This window comes from Dermacentor variabilis, chromosome 7, assembly GCF_050947875.1.
Source record: "Dermacentor variabilis isolate Ectoservices chromosome 7, ASM5094787v1, whole genome shotgun sequence".
Taxonomy (NCBI): domain Eukaryota; kingdom Metazoa; phylum Arthropoda; class Arachnida; order Ixodida; family Ixodidae; genus Dermacentor; species Dermacentor variabilis.
The window spans coordinates 83,708,436-83,727,012 of NC_134574.1; the positions used below are offsets into that span (position 1 = coordinate 83,708,436).

At 45.3% G+C, this 18,577-nt stretch overlaps 1 protein-coding gene across 2 annotated transcripts in view; it reads right to left on the minus strand.

Annotated features, from left to right (window-relative positions):
• Positions 1 to 18,577, minus strand: part of LOC142586886 (uncharacterized) — a 59,032-nt gene that overhangs the window by 18,464 nt on the left and 21,991 nt on the right. Inside the window, exons 2-3 of one of the 2 annotated variants that reach the window (XM_075697764.1) lie at positions 6,964 to 7,100; positions 6,810 to 6,901 (exon numbers count right to left, since the gene is read on the minus strand). In XM_075697764.1, the coding sequence (XP_075553879.1) occupies positions 6,810 to 6,901; positions 6,964 to 7,100 (229 nt within the window). The remainder of the gene's footprint in view (positions 1 to 6,809; positions 6,902 to 6,963; positions 7,101 to 18,577) is intronic. The other variant, XM_075697765.1, reaches the window with a different exon arrangement.

Genomic DNA, 18,577 nt, shown 5'->3' on the forward strand with positions numbered 1-18,577 from the left:
GTGTGTTGGACAGTTGTTGTTGTTGTTGGACAGGTGGTTGTCCATGGTGTTGGACAGTTGTGCGGGTGCGTTTGTTTTATGGGTGCTCCGTGCGTCATCATGCTTGCAATTTGTCGTTTAAGTGTTTCGAGTTCATTTTTCATGCTGTCCAAGCTTGCCTTAAGTTGTCTGTTTTCGGTAACTATTTTCTTGTATTCCTCGTTTTGGTGTGATAGGTGTGGTTGTGGAGGACGCGACCGCTGTCCAGCTTACCTGTGGATTTGTCAGAACGGAGGCCGCCTTCGGTGCTTCTCTGGATGATCGTTGCGTCTGCCTTGCTTCTCCTCCCTGGACGCGCTCTCGTGGTCGAGAGCGCGATCTGCTCGGATGAGGTGACGCTGATCTGGACCGAGCTTTCAGTCGGTGCGGAGATACTGTACTGTCTAAATTTGTGAGATCCATGTTCTCTGCTGGTGTGGTCTCACCTTGCATTGTCGGTGTCGACTGAAGTTCGCTAAGCGTTCCCGTAGCCATGCCCAGGCAGAACGGTTGCTGCCGTTCGCGTTCCTCACGCGTCGGAGCAGCACCGGCTGCTGCACCTAGCTGGTGTCGGGATTATCGACGCTGCCCCGTAGTCCGGGTTTGTAGGATCGCTGGGCTTCACGAGCTTCACCAAGGGCCACGTGGGTAGCACACCCGTGTTCCTTGTATCCTCACGAGTCGACTGGTATCTCGGTACAAGGGGGGGGGGAAGCACTACTCTACCAAAAAACACATTGAAATGCAGAGCGCGATGCAAGCAGTACTGCGCTGCGCGGTGCTCCCTTGCGGCTGCCGCAGAACTTTCTGCTATACGGCAGGCAGTTCTATTTCTCTCCGAGGAGCCTTCTCACGCATGAACGATATTTGCAATTGAAAGCCAGCTCTTCAAACGGTTGACTGTGTCCTCAGGCGGGCCCGTATTATTATTATTCGATAAGTATAGAAATTACAGAGTATCTCTAGCACGCAACTAGAAATGGCCACAATTTCACCTCTCAGTGGATACCTTCAAAATGCGGCGTGATAGCGAACAGGCAGACGCTGAAGCAAAAATCGCTTTAGATATTGCTTTAGCATTAACTACTTTAGATAACAGCTTTAGATAACGAACACACACAAACGCCCTACTTCGTCACGTAATACGTAACTGTACCTAGGAACACTGGACCCAACCATATGGACGACCCAAGTGAGTACACAAATGGGACCTAGAAATGAAGTTTCGTATGCCTCATAAGCTCAAAGAAGCCAAACGAGCATGGTGCACCAGATTTGCCTTGGTGTCGCATTCACCGACCGTCATAGACATACGATAAGTGGGAAGCGATACTGGCCCAAACTGCGAATACTGTGAGGTGTCAGAAACACTTCATCATATATTTTCCCTGTGTCCGGCGTACGCGCAATAACGACAGCAACTGGTTTCTTACCATGCAAAAATCCATGATAGGCTGCTATCAGATGACTTCTTTAGGTTCTTGGCCTAATGCAAACAGCGCAGCCCTGATAACAAGTGCCGCTATAGCTTTTCTCCAAGCCACTGGGCTGGACACACGGCTTTAGAGATGCTGAAACTCTGCGAATTTGTATAGACGCATCTCTTCTTTATACCATCATTATCATTCATCAGCCCTTTCCCTCCCCGTCCCTTTTCCCAAGTGTAAAGTAGCGGGCCAGAGCAAGCTCAGGCCGACCTATCTACCTTTCTGTAAATAAATTTCTCTCTCTCTCTCTCCGGCCCCGTGTTCACTACAAGTATGTATTAGGTCACTAAGCACATCTGGAATGTTATTGTACCACTATTTTTTGTCACATGAATTTATTTGTTGAGGGGCAAGAGAAAAAGCGGTCACTTATAAAAAAAAGCTTTTCATTAAAGCACATTTTTTTTTACTTTTCAATGACACTTGCTCCTATGTGTTTGTCTCGAGAGAGCGTACTTAATCTTAACTTTCTCATCACAGCCATCAAAGAAAAACGCCTTGTAACGATTAGAGCCTTGAGCATGTGAGAATTTTCATCTTGGTTTGACATAATGTCTTTTGACAGTTTTGGTGACGTTCAGTCACATGGTACAGATAATAGGCCCGAATGCGAGTCTTCTTGTCCAAATTGTATGACAAATATATTTTGATTCTTTGGTGTCCGCTCCTCTGCACCACGTGGAGTAGTGCAGGGCTGGCTGTTTGACATCCTTGTGTTCTTGCGTTATATAAAGCGGGTGTCTGAAAAGTATCGTGTGCAGAAGTTAACACAAGGTCATGGTGTAAAAACTTTAGGACAATCAACAAATAAGGTCACTGGACTAAAAGAACATGTTAGCCCTTAGTCTTCCGACTGAAATCCATGCGAAACATCTTAATGATTGCATTCGTAACTGTTAGACCAACTTAAACTTTTAGATTTAAAGAAAAAAGAAGTAACGGACAGTTGAGCGCCAATGTAACAATACTCAAACGAATAAACAGAATATTGTGATACGTCATAAGTCTGTCATGAGTGTTATATGTCCTGAACACCACTTGTAACACATCATAAGCACCTGGACGGTGTGCTCGCCGCACCGTGTCTGCTTGTGCCACTGCTCAACCATAATTTCAGAATCATATTTGCAAACAAGATGTTTAGTAGGGATGAAAATATGGTGCTCCAGGTTCATGGATATTACTGGATATGCCGATAAGAATTCAGTCTAAATTCCTTATGCGTTTTCAGTAAGTTCAAGATAACTCACGCAAGTGACCTCTATAGCACATAGCTGAATGCCTGCGAAAGTTCCTTACTAGCACTAGCACTGCACGTAACTTCAGTGGTTGTAGATGGTTGTAGATACCCATGGGTGGAAGACACCGTCAAGCGTGTGGCTTACTATAACGAAAGCATGCCTCCAGCAAAATGACACCTTCTGTTATGTGAATCCTTAATTCAACAGCGTTCCGTAAACAGCAGACTACCAAATTGGATAAATTCGAACAAAAGGTACGTAAGCACGCTCCGCATAGGCTCGGAATCATGGACTTGTGTACAAACCACTTTATGAGTCCCCTCGCCTCAGCTCTAATTGAACATACCATGGTTCTGGCAGCGTTTGCTATTTACAAAGCTCTACAGATATCTGTGGTAAAATCACAAGCAGTTATCGGGATGACTGGCTTTTTCGATTGTCATTGAAAGACACAGCGCGCTTGCCTACTCCGGTGTAAATCGGGTCGGCGAAACGTCGTGACGACTTCCTGGTGACAGAATTGCCATATACACGGAATGTGAACGTAAGTTAGAAATCACTTACCGTGGAGGATTTGTTATATTCAACGAATGACAAAGGACTGTCCGGTTTTTGCGGCGACGCGAGATGGCTGACAAACGGTCTCTCTTGAATGGCCTTCGTTCCTGTTCGCTGGACGGATCAACTTTCTCCGGTGATGTGCTGTTCGGCGATGTCGTGCAAAGTAACGCCGAGTAAAAAAGTAGAGTGCTTGCTCCGCTTTCTTTGCACTGTCGCTACCTCTTCTTTTAGAAGCATAACGGTGTGCTCTTTGCTCAGCGTTCGTGAGTGATACATCGCCAGGTTCGAGGCCAGCCTCCTACAGTTGAAGCAGGAGCTTACGCTACGTCTTGTTCTCTATTGCCGCAAGAGTTGAACGGACTTTCTACTCTTTCTCAGAAGGACAGACTGAAAAGAACATTTCGCTCTCTCCTTCTTAACAGAGAGAACAATGCATTTCACTCCACTCCACATTTTAAGAGAGTAAAAGAATGCTTTGAAGATCAAACCGCCCATTTGCTCCTGCAATACTCTCCCTTTTTTTTTATAGTGGAGTGTGCTTGTCTATCACTGGCTTCGTGTAAGACGGCGGAGCTAAACTCTCTCTATACCCATTATAAACGCCCAGTTCCTATAATATGCACACTCATGAAGCCAGTGTAAGTAAAAATAGTCATGTCGTGGACATTGTTAGCAGACTAAACATAATAGGAACGAAAACAGAACACCGACCAAAATGGGGTTGTCTTAAAATTTTTAAATATCTCGGCTTCCACATGAACGACTTGTTCAGCTTAGTGAAGCCGAAACCTTTGAGAACTTTAGACTACTCCATTTTCTTCGACGTTCTATTTTTATTACTATAATACCGTTACTTTCAGACCAGTCGATATTTCGTCAAACTCTTGACTTCAGACTTAAGATACTTTTTATCTCCCCCTAACTTACTTCGACTTTTTTGATTCCATTTGGTTTACTCTTTTATGGTCAGACAAACTGTCAGCCATCTCGGGCATGGTCATATGAATTCTTTTTCGTTTTTTTCTCTCTTTCTTTCTTAAAATAGGCAAAATTGAATGGGCTTGTGTAGGGCTATATTTAACGCCTGTTTGCAGACGAATGTATGTGATGGAATGTGACTTAGGCATGGTGAGTGGAGTGAGCTAAACGTGAAACTTCGCGGAGAAAATTTATCCACGTTTCCCCGCTTGGTAATCTTTAGTGGTGCAACATTTCACAAATGTCGGAACGGCGAGAGCTTGATGGTTTTATGGCGAAAGCATTATATGATCCATGAGGCGGTGAATCCGGCGTTGGGCTTAATGCTGTGAACACGCCATGGTCCCAAGAAGCTACGAACACTCTACCTTTAGCGGGAGTCAAACCCTCGATCATTGGTGCTAATTTAAGGAAGGTAATTAAGGCATGGTAAATAGGACATAGTAATTAAGACACTGCAACCCACGGCCTATGGCGGGAGTCGAAGCCACCACCTTGTGTTGTGCGCACCTTGTAACGAACATCGTTGGTCGTGGCGCAGGGCTTCTACTGACGTGGATGCAAGGCTTTGATCTTATCCACGTAGAGATAAGTAAGTGCGCCTTAGTTTTTTTAGAACACGTGAGATCTCCGCCAAAATTGCGGTGCCGTCAAAAGTCTGTGGGGTTTATTGTTGGCGGGAAAACTTTCTTTTCAAGCAACCTTTAATAAATTCCGCGAATGATAGTATTACGACGGCCCTGTACGGCCCTACTTATCGACAGGACATCAAAACAATTATTAGTTTGCACGGGCCTGTTCACCAATACAATTACCTAAATTAACTGCTGCCGGGTAGCTTCCCTAGTAAAAGTACTTTGCCTCTCTTATATTGTAGAAAATGGTTAGGTGGCTGATTACAGAAATACCAGAGTTGGAGTTTTAATAGTGATCTCGCTACGTCCGTAGGTAGAGACCAAGTGCAGCCACGAATGGTCATTTTGACGTAATAGTAACTCATCAAGTAACGATGAAATACAAAAAAAAAACTTCGCACTCATATTATAAGGAATGCTCTCTTGCAGGTCATCAAGCATTGTTGTTCTGAATGAAAAAGAAAGAAAGCTATTTTCTACTAAATGTCTATTGTTTTTTTTGTGCAGCCTCCGATAATTAAAATTGATTTACTGTGAAATCTGTATTTTATAATTTCTAATCGATCTGAGCTAAAGGAACAGCAAATATGGTTTTGTTATGACGTATAGTAGCCGTAAACTCCGTAACTCGAAGGCTAGTAGGGTAAGAACGCCGCTTCTTACTCTTAAATTTTTGTTGATCGATAAGCAACACTATATGCTAGGCAGTACCAGCTATGTATTCTATAACGAGAATATAGTTAGCTCTTTATTGCAATATAGTTCATATGTCTATATTGTCAGCAGAAGAGACAGCGCATGCGCGAACATTGTCTAAACTGGGAGTACGCGTCATCAGAGTGGCACCCCCGCTTCCTGCGGCGTAGCTCAGCCTACTTGTTCCCGATCTGAAGCTTGCTAAATAACTCGACGATCTGGTTCGCCTGCTCTTTTTATGACTTATAAGTTTAAAGGTTTTTTAGTGTTCTGGTTTAAGGGAATTCAGTCCTTTCAGGTAATCGAGCACTCGCCGGCTTTGTAAGCACACAAATTAAAATTTATCTAACTTCTAAGATTTTAGGTGCCACAACGACGATCTCATTATGAGGCACGCAGTATTGGTGGTTCCGGATGTAGTTTACCAATTCGATTGTACAAAGTTAACCGCAGTCAAGTTATCGAAGCATTTCTACATGTCGCGGCCATTCAAATGCGGCCCCGTAACGTGGAGCTCAGGAGCGCAATGCTATAGCTACGCACTGCCATGGCAAGATTACCAAGCGTAAGTTGTGCTGCCACGCATTAACGAAGCCGCCGCTGCGGATTACCCTGACGTCACAATGTTAAACATAGTCTCGTTAACGCCACGCGACCATGAATGCTCACACCGCCCCAGATTGAGGGAGTTGAGGAACCCATCCGTGACATGCATTACGCATGTCACGGATGGGTTCCACCACCCGTGACATGCGTAAAGCAGCACTTTCTGGTGGTCTTGCAAGAAACCGAGCTTACGTCATGTCGCCGAACTCTCCTCAGTCTATGACGGAAGCACACGCGGCATCGCAAGCGCTTCCCCGTGAACGTCAACATTGCCAAGGACGAGCAAGTTGAATAGCAGTAATATCCTTCAAAAGAATAAAGTTTGCTAAAATACTTATGTGATTTTGTAAATATATTTATTTTTGTATATAATTTGAACCTCATTATTGCATTGACTCACAATCTTTTCTTTAGACTCTGTTTTCTTGTGGTAATATCAGAAATGAAATTTCTTCGAATTCAAAAGAAATGAAGCCTTCCTCGAATGGAAACAATTTCTGCTGCACTACCAAGTCCTATTTTACGAACATCACCAACAGAGTGAAAAGGAGCAAAGAGCCTGTAAAATATTTGGGTTAGTACGTTACCTTTGGGGTGGACGAACATTGCATTAAAAACGTTTTTACCTCGTGATAAAGGGTAAATATTCTTAAAATCTCCTCGTAGGCTGTTCTTCACGCTGTGTGGGAGTCATTCTTGTCAGTATGTGCAAAACTGAAAAGTGCTTTTTTGAACACTTACATGGTTTCATTTTCAAAATAGATTCTTAGAAAATCGGCATAATTTGGAGTTGTTGTGTTCACAAGATCAGTTTTACAAAAGATACTTGTATTTAGCGTAGTATTTACTGTCCATATTGTTCCATTTTGAGTATAAAACTGTAAGAAAAAGAAAATAATTTTTAATTATCATTTGCGAGAAATCGTGCGCATATTGCGCACGAACATAGCAAGCACGTAAAATGTACACTGAGCAAAAAGCACAATTCAAAAACGGGGACTCATCTGCAGGCTCTGACTTACTGGCAGGTGTCTATGCGTAATCTCATTCTCTGCGTTGATATTTTTGTAGTGATCACGTCGTACATGTATTTAATCCAATGTATGCTATATATATTTAACTTATATTGTGTTTATACACACAGTTTTCTTATTATTCGCGTTCCACAGTCATGCCCATCAACTAGGTAGACTAACAGTGCCACGAACACAAATCTGATTTTCGCACTCTAACGCCTTTTGTCGCAATAAATATTTCTTTACCTTTCTGCATCGCACTATAAGAAAGAGTTACGCTCTATTTCCGGCTATCATTGCGGTATGGCCCCGAAAAGTAAAAGAGCATGGATTGAAAAGCTTAACTGAGAAGTAGGCGGCTAGTTTTCTTGACCACACTTCGCATTAATTCTCAAAAACTTTTTCACGGCGTTCCCAATATCCTAGTATTGAAGAAATTCGTCGACCTTATAAGTACTATTGTCTCTAATGCGTGATGGATATGCGAGAGCTTGAAATTATAAACTCAGTATGTGCTGCAAATGTAATTAAAAATTATTTAAATTATTGGTTTTGAAGTGCCAAAACCACTGTCTAATTACGAGGCTCGCCGTAGTGCGAAACTCCGGAAATTTGAACCCCCTGAGGTTCTTTAACCTGCACCTAAATCTAACTGCTCGGATGTTTTCGCATTTCGCCCCCATCGAAACGCGGTCGTGGTGGGCGGGATTTGGTCCCGTGACCTCGTGCTCAGAACCACAACACCATTGCCACTAAGCAACCGCGGCGCATAACTGCAAATGTGATGTATCATGCGTCTGTGCTTGGTGCGCTTGTACACATCTTTCTTAATGACATGGTTAAATAAATGAAGCATATGGTATCGCTCATCGTCGTTGTTTCCACTTATTACCGAAACGTGGCCATACGGACGTGTAGTGGGAATTTCATGAATATCTGCTTCGTATTGAAGCGCGGTGTAGATTGATCAGAGTGGCTTTAAATAATTGCAAGTGCATCAGTGCTAGGCTTGGGCCTCTGCATTCCGAAATACACAAGTACTCCAATAAAATGCCCAATTTGTTCGACTGGAATGAAATTTTAGATAAGGACAGCTATTTCGTTCTGTGGATAGGTCGCTGTCGGAGCCTAATGTAATTATGGTTTGTACAGCCGGCGTTTTCCTTAATTTAGACGAAGCTGAAGTGGAGGTTGATGAATAAAAGGATTCTTTAAAGCTTGCACAAGTGATTCTGCACTGTGTTGGGTGAATCCTTTTCAGTCTGTATTAGTTTATGAGGGTGTATGCAACCAAACACTTAAATGATAGCATTGCAGCAGTTGAAATAATTCAACTGGTTAACAAATATGAAAATAACTAGTCCGTGCTTCTCATGGCAAAGGCAATTCCGTTTATTTCCGCTAGAAGTAATTCATACCACTTATGAAACAAAACTGGTATTACGGCTCCGCTGTTCTGGCACCAGATATCTTATTCATCTAGCTACGGGAAATGTGCTATCTATGCGTCTCCAAAAGGCAGAACATTTCAAATATTTCTTTCATGACTAATCATATAATGGATTTCGTTAGTGTTAAGTATTTGGAGATGAAAACTGTTGACGTGTGTTTTACTGCTTATATTGCCAGAAATTATTTTTGTAAGGCGTTCGAATAAAAGAAATTGCAAATAGAATATACATAGCCATCTGATATAAGGTAACAGAAAACGATTGCATACCTGAATCAAAGTTTGTTTGCATCTTTAGCTCTTTTTCTTTCCTGGGATTTACCAAAAGTGTTCCGGATTATATAGCTACTGCATTAATGCTACCAAATCAGTCATCACAAACATTGACATTAGCATGAATCTTTTCAGTGATGACATGGGAGCAAAAGCTTGGCTTTGGGCGCCCTAAGTAAGTAGGTTTACAAGAGGCTGCTGACTAACATCGAAAAACGAAGAACCCTGACGTTCTTGGATCCATAAGCATTCTGGGTTCATCGTGAGCTGGTCACTACAACATCCGTTTATATATATACCTCAGCACTACATCGAGGCGCGTAATATATACGTTGTTAAAATTGCCTCGATAAGCATGTTTTCGGTGTCTTGGATAACATGCAATAAAAGACGCACTCTTTCTCAAATGTTTGTTCATGTGATAATGACTATTGTCTATCCTGCTAGGTTATTGAGCGGTCCGTGTTCTGAACATGACCGGTGAGCGAATTTTCTACCACGTGGTTCTGGCAACCCCATTCATTTGGGATGCTCTGATGGTACTTACATGTCCCCATGAAATGGGTGTAACGCAAGCCGATAGCAGAGGTGGCACATTCGTAGTGCCATGCTCTAGTTTTGTGCTGCGTTTGTGCTAGACGGAACATGTCCTTCGTGAGTGCGATCACCTTTACATTTTTTCTCGTTATTTGATAGAGACAGATTTGCGATCTGTAGATACTGTGCGTAGCGTTAGAGGTCTTTGACGTTGACCGGTTGAAATATAGCTGGCTCGGCGGGCGTAACACATGGATGACGCACTGTTTTCTTTAAAGTATATTTATCTGCCAATGTTAACTAATTCAATGAATATGCAGAATTGCTGCGTCTTTTATTTTTTAGTATCCCGTGTCGTGTGGAATGCCGGTTCATAATATTTTAATAGGAACAATCATAGCTGCATGATAACATAGTCCACCATGTTCCCTATGAAATATCTTGGGGAGCCGTTCCATTTGAGATTGTGCGATGGGCTCCAGCTCCTCTGTTAATTCTTTAGCTATGGAGCTTGTGTCGGTGGCCCAGTTTACCAGCGACGTAATTATAGAACGTTTGCGAGGAAACGCCTGCATAGACTCGGCGTACCGGTCCCTCCTGGAATGCGCCGTGGTCCTGCAGAAGGAGAACGTTGCACCGGATTCTGTGCGCCATAACTATACAATTTCAAAGTGGCAGTGACGGTGAAGAAGGCAGCAAAACTGTGAATGACAAAATTAGCGTTTTACTGGGCGAACCTGTGCCCTTAAAAGCAAGTTACGTTCAATGAACAGCGATAGCGGTGAACGCAGTCGGCGATCACCGAATGTCGGCTCAGCGGGTCAAGTGCGTCAGCTTCTTTAGATCAGTCATCGAAGGTTCCAGAGCAATCCCTGGAGTACGCGTGTCTCCCAAAAAATTCAACGCCATTAGCGTCGTGCGATGAAATAAGATTGCAGAAGGTTCGGTGAAGACGGAGAATAGAACCTTCGATAACTTTAGAGAAACTTCCAACACATGCAGGCGTGTCCTGCGCTCTGCGATTACGTTTATTAGGTGGTGAAACGCGGCGATCCGATAAATACAATCAAGTACAAATGTCAGTATTGAATAGAAAAATAATTTTGCTGACTTCAACCTTGGACTTTATTCAAGGCTTCATACTATTAGATATGCAAGAAGGCGGTGAACCTCGCCGTTCATCAGAATGCCGTAGCAATAGTCCATGAACCTAGGTAACACATTAGGTCGGGGTCGTTAGAAGTGCATCGCCTAAAGTTCTTCTGCCAGGTCTGCTAAAGATATATAGGTGAAAGCACCGATTCTAACTTCTTGTGTGATTGAGTAAGGTACTATAGTCCACGAAATACGGATTCTTCAGCCAGAAGCATAGCAGATCACAGAACTACACCACTTCGAAATTTGAGTTTTCTTGTAACTCCGGGTCATTGGTTAACATAGGTTGGCAAAATACACCGGCAAGTAAAGAACCCAATTGAAAGGCACATGTATGTCATCGTTTTATAGGAAGGTGCCCTTGACATTTCCTGTAAAACCACGTGCTTTTCGCAAGTGCGTCCTGGTTTTTCGGCATGATGCTGGGCATGTAGCTTGACAGACGGAGAAGAGGTGACTTTTGAGGTGCACGATTGGGCTTACCAGCGTTCTACGGTTATGGACCTGAACGAACGCTTGCAGAAGGCTGGCGCTTCATATAGTGCATAATACCTGTACACATCCAGAAACCTAGGCATTTGATTTTAATGAGAAGCTGTACATCGCTAGCCGATTCATCCATCTGTCTCTCTGCAGGTCGACTTTACGCCGAAAGCTCTTCCGGCGCAATCCTACACGCATGCGCGAATGAAAACAGATAGAAAGTGGCGCGAGATTGGCCAACACTACCTGGATAGCACAAGACCTGTTAACTCCGATCCATTAGTCACGCTACGCGGCCACAAATTTCTATTGACAAGGCTGGCGTGATGAAAGCCGTGACTTCAAAATCACTTTTGCGTACTCGGGAGCATCCCCATTAGATACTACAGCAGTCAGACCAGGCTAAATGGCGTCATGAATCAGAGTGAAAAGATCTTGTGTTACACAGGTAGTATTGGATAACCTTCTGCAGTAGTGCCGTCATTGCTCTATGGCAGCAGCTGAGCGCGCCCGCAGCAGTTTCTCTCCGGCTTCGAATTGCGTGGGTCACGCGTCATACGTACTCCTTAGGAGCAGGCAGCCTTAGATCTGCAGCGCTTCCCCACCAAAGTCCAGATCGTGCTGGCCACTGCTTCAACTCAGGATTTGTTAGAGCTGGCTGCATTGACCGACAAATTTATAATATAAATAAATAAGCAGCTATATTTTAAGCAAAATTATGATTCACATATAAACGGCAAGAACAATATTGTGTGGACGTAGGAAAAATTCTTCAGCGCATCAGTCTAAAATTACACAGTTAGGGAGTGCATTCTATTCTGTAATACCGCTAGGAATAAAGTTGAGCTTCAGACTGTCGTTTCTTATTTGAGATGGTGTATATGGAACTGGCTAGGGCGACATTTAGATATTTCATTGGTTAAGATATTGGAATACTTGTATTGGTCGACAAGCAAGACCCGCAAAATAGAATGTGGGAAGGTTTGTGCTGCATGCCTAAAATGTATTTTTAGGACCAATGAGGTAACCTTTTGTTTGTGCAATTTCAAGCGAGTCAGTAGTAAGAAATTGCACATCGTCTAATGACAGTTTAGGTTGGATTCTATTGACTCTGCTCAAATTCTTGTATAAACGAGTCAACTGTTAAAGAAACGGAAACTTAGGCCACTGCGATAGCATCTGCCAGACCCCGCACGACAGCGAGACACTGCTGTGCAATTGGGCTGCCAAGACACATTCCAAACTACTGCAATAAATTCCCTGCAGTCTCTACTATATGCTCAATTACACACTCTTGAACTTTCGTTCCAACCAACAGGCCTTCCTTGCACAATTCTTTTGGGCAAATGGAGATAAAAGGCCATGAGCAAGTTCATTTTCCAGTCCGCGTCATCCTATCGAGGGGGCGACTCCGTTGACCCGAAGCCTATTGCCCTCAACCTTGTAGAGCTGAGCACAGCCAGAAAAGACACGCTCAACTAAAAGAGGCCCACGAATGCCACACGCTCCTAGCGCCTCTTTGCACGTCCAGATGCAATTCTCATCGTACAATTAGAAACGCTAGCAGTTCATAATTACGGAACCTTTCACCATATTAAGCGTAGGCCTCGCCACCCTCTCTGTCCGATCTGCGGGCATGTCCTCTGTTGCGCTGTGACCAACCTTACAATGATCGCGGGCAGCATCCGATAGCTGCACTCATACTGTGAATGCCCACGCGCCCTTTTCTCACGCCACAATATCACACTCACGAACAGCGGCCTTTCGATGCTTTACACCTTGGCGAGCTCGCCCACATTGCCCAAAAAGCTTCACGTGACTATGTGGATCCTCCTGCTGCACCTGGTTCAACCGATGAAGGAAGAGAGTGCACCAGTCGTCACTCCGTGCGCCATTGAGCGCAACGCCTACAAGCAGGGACTACTGAGGCTGCAGTAGGCATGCAATAAAACATTATTATCCGTGGTCGCAGTAAATAAGTCCCGAGCAAAAAGAATTGCTGACGTCTGCTGTCTTTCTTGCGAACTGTTTAGTAATAGTGTTACTTTGCAGTGGTAACACATAAAGATCTGATTGCAATATTTACAAGAGAGGCAACGATACAGAAAAAAGATGGCTGTCGAGACCGATACCGCTTATTTATGACAAATCGTCGTCTGACTGGCGCCACTTTTGATTGCACCCTAACAGAACCTCCGCCTTTAGAGGCGCCGTCTCGGCGCTCAACTAAATGGTAGAAAAATTCGTGGCAAAGTAAGGCTTAAGCCGAGAAACATGCACAACGTCAGGTGGGCACGGGATTCCAGTAGAGCGATCTCGCTATGCGGACGCAATATCGCGTAGGGCCATGTGAAGCAAGGCAGCAGCTTTTCAGACAAGCTGACTCGTCGACGTGGTGTCCATAGTAGGAGAACGCAGCACGGAGAAAAATCGAATGTCCCGATGTCGGCTGTCGCGCCCGATCTCCTGCGCGGCGTGAGACTCAGTTGGCTGGTAACCAACAATCTGGCGTGCTGCGTGAGCCCCGGCATAGAGGTATTGAGCATCATATTTGGTAGGAGTGTTCGTCGATGGAGAAAACAGTGTGTCAAATGGTAAATAAAGGTGGATGCGGAACAGAAAGTAAAAGGTTAAAAAGCCAGTGCTCTCGAACGAATTAGAGTGAAAGGTAACGAAGGGTAACGTGTGGTCCCAATCACTGTGGTAGCCAGTAACCTACAGAGACAGCATTTCTGTCAGCATGCGATTGAGCCGCTGTGTGACTCCGTTTGCTGCGGGTGGTAGGTGGTGGAAAGCTTGTGCTTTGGAGAAAGGGGGTGAAGTGGGACTTTAACTATTCGAGACAAGAAGGTGATGCCACGATCAGTGAGGAGCTGCCGGTGTGCGCCGTGAGAAAGAATGACGTCAAGTAAAAGGAAATCAGCCACCTCAGTAGCACAGCTTCTGCGCAAACCAGCGTGATCGCGTGCCGGTTTATGTAACCAGTCGCAACGACTACACGCTTATTGTTGCATTTAAACTTCGGAAAATGCCCCAGAAGATCGAGACCGACCCCAAAGAATGGTTCTGAGGACACATCGATGGGCTGAAGGCGTTCAGTGGGCAGCACAGCATGTTTATGCGGCGCTGACAGACCGCACAGGCTACAACATAGTAGTGTACAAAGGGGTACATGCCGAGGCAGTAGAAGCGGCATAGTACGCGGTTGGAAGTACGCGAAACGCCGAGGTGGCCTGCATTAGGGGCTCATGCAACTGCTCGATAATGGGGTCCGGAGATGGATTGGTACAACGAGTAAGCATTCTGGTCCTTCAGGACGTACGCGCGACGTTAGAGAACATCGTCTCGAAGAACGAGCATTGGCAGCGTAGGCTGCGAATGTCTAGAATTGAGACGCTCGATGAGAACTCGTAAGCAGTCATCGCACCGTTGTTCTGTGCAGATGTCGTGCAGATCGGAAATGGCCAGGAAGCCAGCGTTTGTTCCATAGACATCATATTCAGGGCGGTCGAATGGATGACTGGAGATACAATCGGCGTTCGTGTGCAAACGGTCTGCTTTGTATTCATCAGCAATTGGATAATCTTGGAGCCATAGCGCGCATCTAAGCAATCTTCCCGTGTGGTCTTTAGATGAGGGGATCCACGACATGGCGTGGTTATCGCTAACAAGGGAATATGTGCGGCCATAGAAACGGGGGTGGAATCTGCCAACTGCCCAAACTAACATTAGGCATTCCTGTTCCTTAATTGAAAAAGTCCTCTCGGTGGGTGACAGGAGGCGACTTGCATACGCAAATACACGCTCTACGTCAAGCTGCCATTTAAAAACTACAGCCCTAATTCCATGGCCAATGCCATCCGTGTGAAATTCAGTGGCGGCCGATTGATCATAATGAGCCAGAAATGAGGGAGCCGGGAGCAAAAGTACGAGGGTGGAGAAGACTTTGGTTTGAGCAAGGCCCCATGTGAAAGCAACGCCTTTTTTAGTAAGTCGGTGAGTGGGCAAGTTGTTCTGCGAAATTCTTGATAAAGCGACGGAAGTACGAGCAGAGCTCAACAAAAATTGATACGTCTGCGGTGCGAGTCAGAAGAGGCGCCCTATAAAGTACAACTATTCCAATATGTTTTTATTCGAATGTCCTGACGTCAAATTTGAGTAAACGCTGACGCACGCATCAGGCACTTAACATCAGGGCTGTCAGAACAGACAAATCAAACGCTCTCCTGGTTCATAGGAGGTAACTTTTGTTTGTTTGAAAAACGAATAACATTGCCTACACTGAGCGGCGTGTCTTATCTAATTGACTTACAAGAGGCGAGGAGCACGCTCGAATGGAGAGCGAGTTCAATGGGGCCGAGCCACTGCACTGAAAATCGATAACCAGATAAAGAGGGGGGTGCCGGCGTCTAAGATTGGTCCGCTCTCCCTTACTTAGCTTGCGGTGGCCACTCGAAAATGGAGTACGCATGCAACGGAAGCTTCAGAATGACGCCAAAACGGATCTTGAGCAAAGAAGAGCTGTCATAACGAGGTCGTAAACGTGCCGAAGGTGCTCAAAAATATTACACAGCCACATAAAAACCTTTAATATACGCAAATAAACCCATGCTCTCCGACACGTGCGAGTAGCCAGTGCCTGAGCTATCGGCGGCAGCCCTCTTGTATTCCTTTCGGAACGTGGCAGCCTGTGGCTATTAAGAAGAAAATTGAGTTTTGTTCGGCATATTATTGCACCTTCAATGCCTACACGTCACATTGACGTGGTGAGCTTTTTCAGTTTTGTGACGCCGCATGAGAGGCAGGTGAAGTGGTTGCAGCCTAAAAACGTTTGACCAATAGCCGAGCGCTAATGGCGAAAAAGCGTCAAATAAGAAATACTTAGTTTTCGTTTTCTCGCTCAAATCATGCATACTCATTGTGTACCTCCCACATCAGATTGGACGCTATCGCGGTTTTCGTGACGTCGCGTGACAGGCAGGTGAAGTGGGGGTGTACCAAAAAAGTTTTTGACGAATCGCGAAGGGCTGATTGCAGAATTGAAATACAAACGTTTGGAATTATTTTACGTCATAGCGTCCCACGAAAAATCTGGACAGCGTAAAACTTGTCAGGGTCAAGTTCAACGACAAGAACACTGGCGGGATGGCCAAGAACGGTAATTTGACGACGATCAAAGTGGAACTTGATTGAGTTCAATTCAAGGCCTGCCCGTCAGAAAACAGCAAGTATAGCCGATAGACGTGATCGATGACTGGTTAAAATTGGTGAAAAATTATGACCCCGTCAGATAACACAGGCATGTTGGCGATTTATAGCCGCGAAGTAAGGAGTTAATCTGATATGTCGCGCCCCTAGGTGACAAGGCGTCACAGCTAGGCATGCGCCGTGGTAGCGGTGCAAGCGTTATCGCCACTTGGTTGTACTTAATAGAACCTACGTTCTAGTTGGTGCGTGATTTCATTCTTGTAACACAGAAGTGGGCAGTTCGCCCACCGCTGTTGCGTTGATGACTAAATAAGCTGTATTGTTTTCGCCCCACCGTTGCGATATCCTTCCGTCAGACCTGACATAGACTCGCGACGACGATGGGAGGCTGCGAGCAGGGAACAAGCCCGTGCCTGACAGCAACGGAATTCACCTGCTGGCGGGTTACGCACGGACAGTTAAAGAGCAGCTGGTTGGGACACTATAGCGAAGGCGACTACGAGTATGCAGCTGGGACAAGTAGAACATTTCGAGAATTCTACGAGCGATGGGACTAGCTATGAAGAACGCGTGCACGCGTACCTTGGAACCAACAATATTCCGGAGGACAGGAGAGCAGACGCGTTCACCAGCATATTGGGTCCACAGACGTACTCGCTCCTCAAGTCACTCGCCGCTTCAGATAAGCTGTCCTCGAAGTCCCCGGAAATCTTGTGCGAGCTTCTTCGTAAACATTTGGCCCCGGAACGGTCAGTCATAGTTGAGCGAGCGAAATTTCATCGCCGAGGGCAGAAAGAACACGAAGCGATACCACAGTACGTGGCGTAGTTACGGGCTTAGGCGCAAACATGCGAGTTTGGTATATTTCTTGACGAGTCGCTTCGAGACAGATTTGTGTGCGGTTTGCTCAGAGTCGACATTCAAAGCCACTTGTTTTCGGAAGACAAGACTCTAACGTTGCAACGAACCGTTGACCGCGCAACAGCTTTGGAAGCTGCGCTTGCTAACGCTACAGCTGCTCATAAGAAGCCTGAAAGCAAGTTCGGGGCGCATCAGTTGCCTAACAAATAACCAACGAAATGCTGCCGGTGTAGCTCAACTCACATTGCCAATGCGCGTCCGCACGTCAATGCGACTTGTTTTTTTTCTGCAAAAAGAAAGGGCACATTCAGAAAGCCTGCCTAAAGGCGCAAGGAAAATTGCAGCCTAAGCGAAAGCGGACAGTAAAGAACGCTCGGGTGTTACGACCGTCAGAACCACCCCTGTAAATTGTTGCAACGAAACAGGTAGAGACAGGAGACCCTGTCATGCTCAGCTTAATAGCCGAGAGCGTTCCCTTGCAAATAGAGCTTGATACGGGAGCCGCCGTTTCAGTAATGGGCCTGGGTCAGTTCCGCTCACTTTTTCCAACAGTACCTCTGAAGCAAACTAAGTTCACGCTCAGGACTTATGCGAGCGAACCTGTGAAGCCATGAGGTGTTTGTTTTCTTAGAGTTGAGCACAATGATCAATGTCAGCGCTTGCCGCTGTGCATGCTTCCCCAGACCGGGCCAGTGCTGTTCGGGCGCAGCTCGCTTGGCAACTGGCTGTTCGGGCGCAACTGGCCAAGTTCGCGGCCTGAAATAGCTAGAGCGTGGGACATTACTAAGCGATCAACGCCTACCCGAGCTACAGTCCTTGGTTCATCGCCATAAGGACACCTCTTGAGGAACGATGTAGGCACCATCCGAAGTGAGAAGGTGACTCGTGTTTTCAAAGATGGGAAGACGCGAAAATTGTTCAAAGCTGGGAGCGTTCTGTTTTCTCTAAAAAGTAGAGTTGGGGAAAATTTGTCTAGACTGGAACAGATGGGCATATTGACACCTGTAACGAGTAGCGAGTACGCCACTGCGGTGGTGCCAGTTTTGGTGCGGTACAAATAATAAGAGTATGCGGTGATTACAACCTGACAATGAACCCCGTACTAGACATGGAGCATTACCCGTTACCCAAGCCCGACAAGCTGTTTGCTGCCCTCGCTGGCGGATAGCAATTTTCTAAAGTTGATATTAACAGGCCCTACCAGCAAGTAGAAATGGATCGACATTGAAAACGGTACCTTGCGCTTAACACCCACAAGGGTCTTTACGCCGTGAATCGTCTACCCATTGGAGTTCCTTCGGCATCTGCAATTTTCCAAAAAAATATTGGATGATATTATTACGTAGGAAGACGCCGACCAAAAGCTATATAC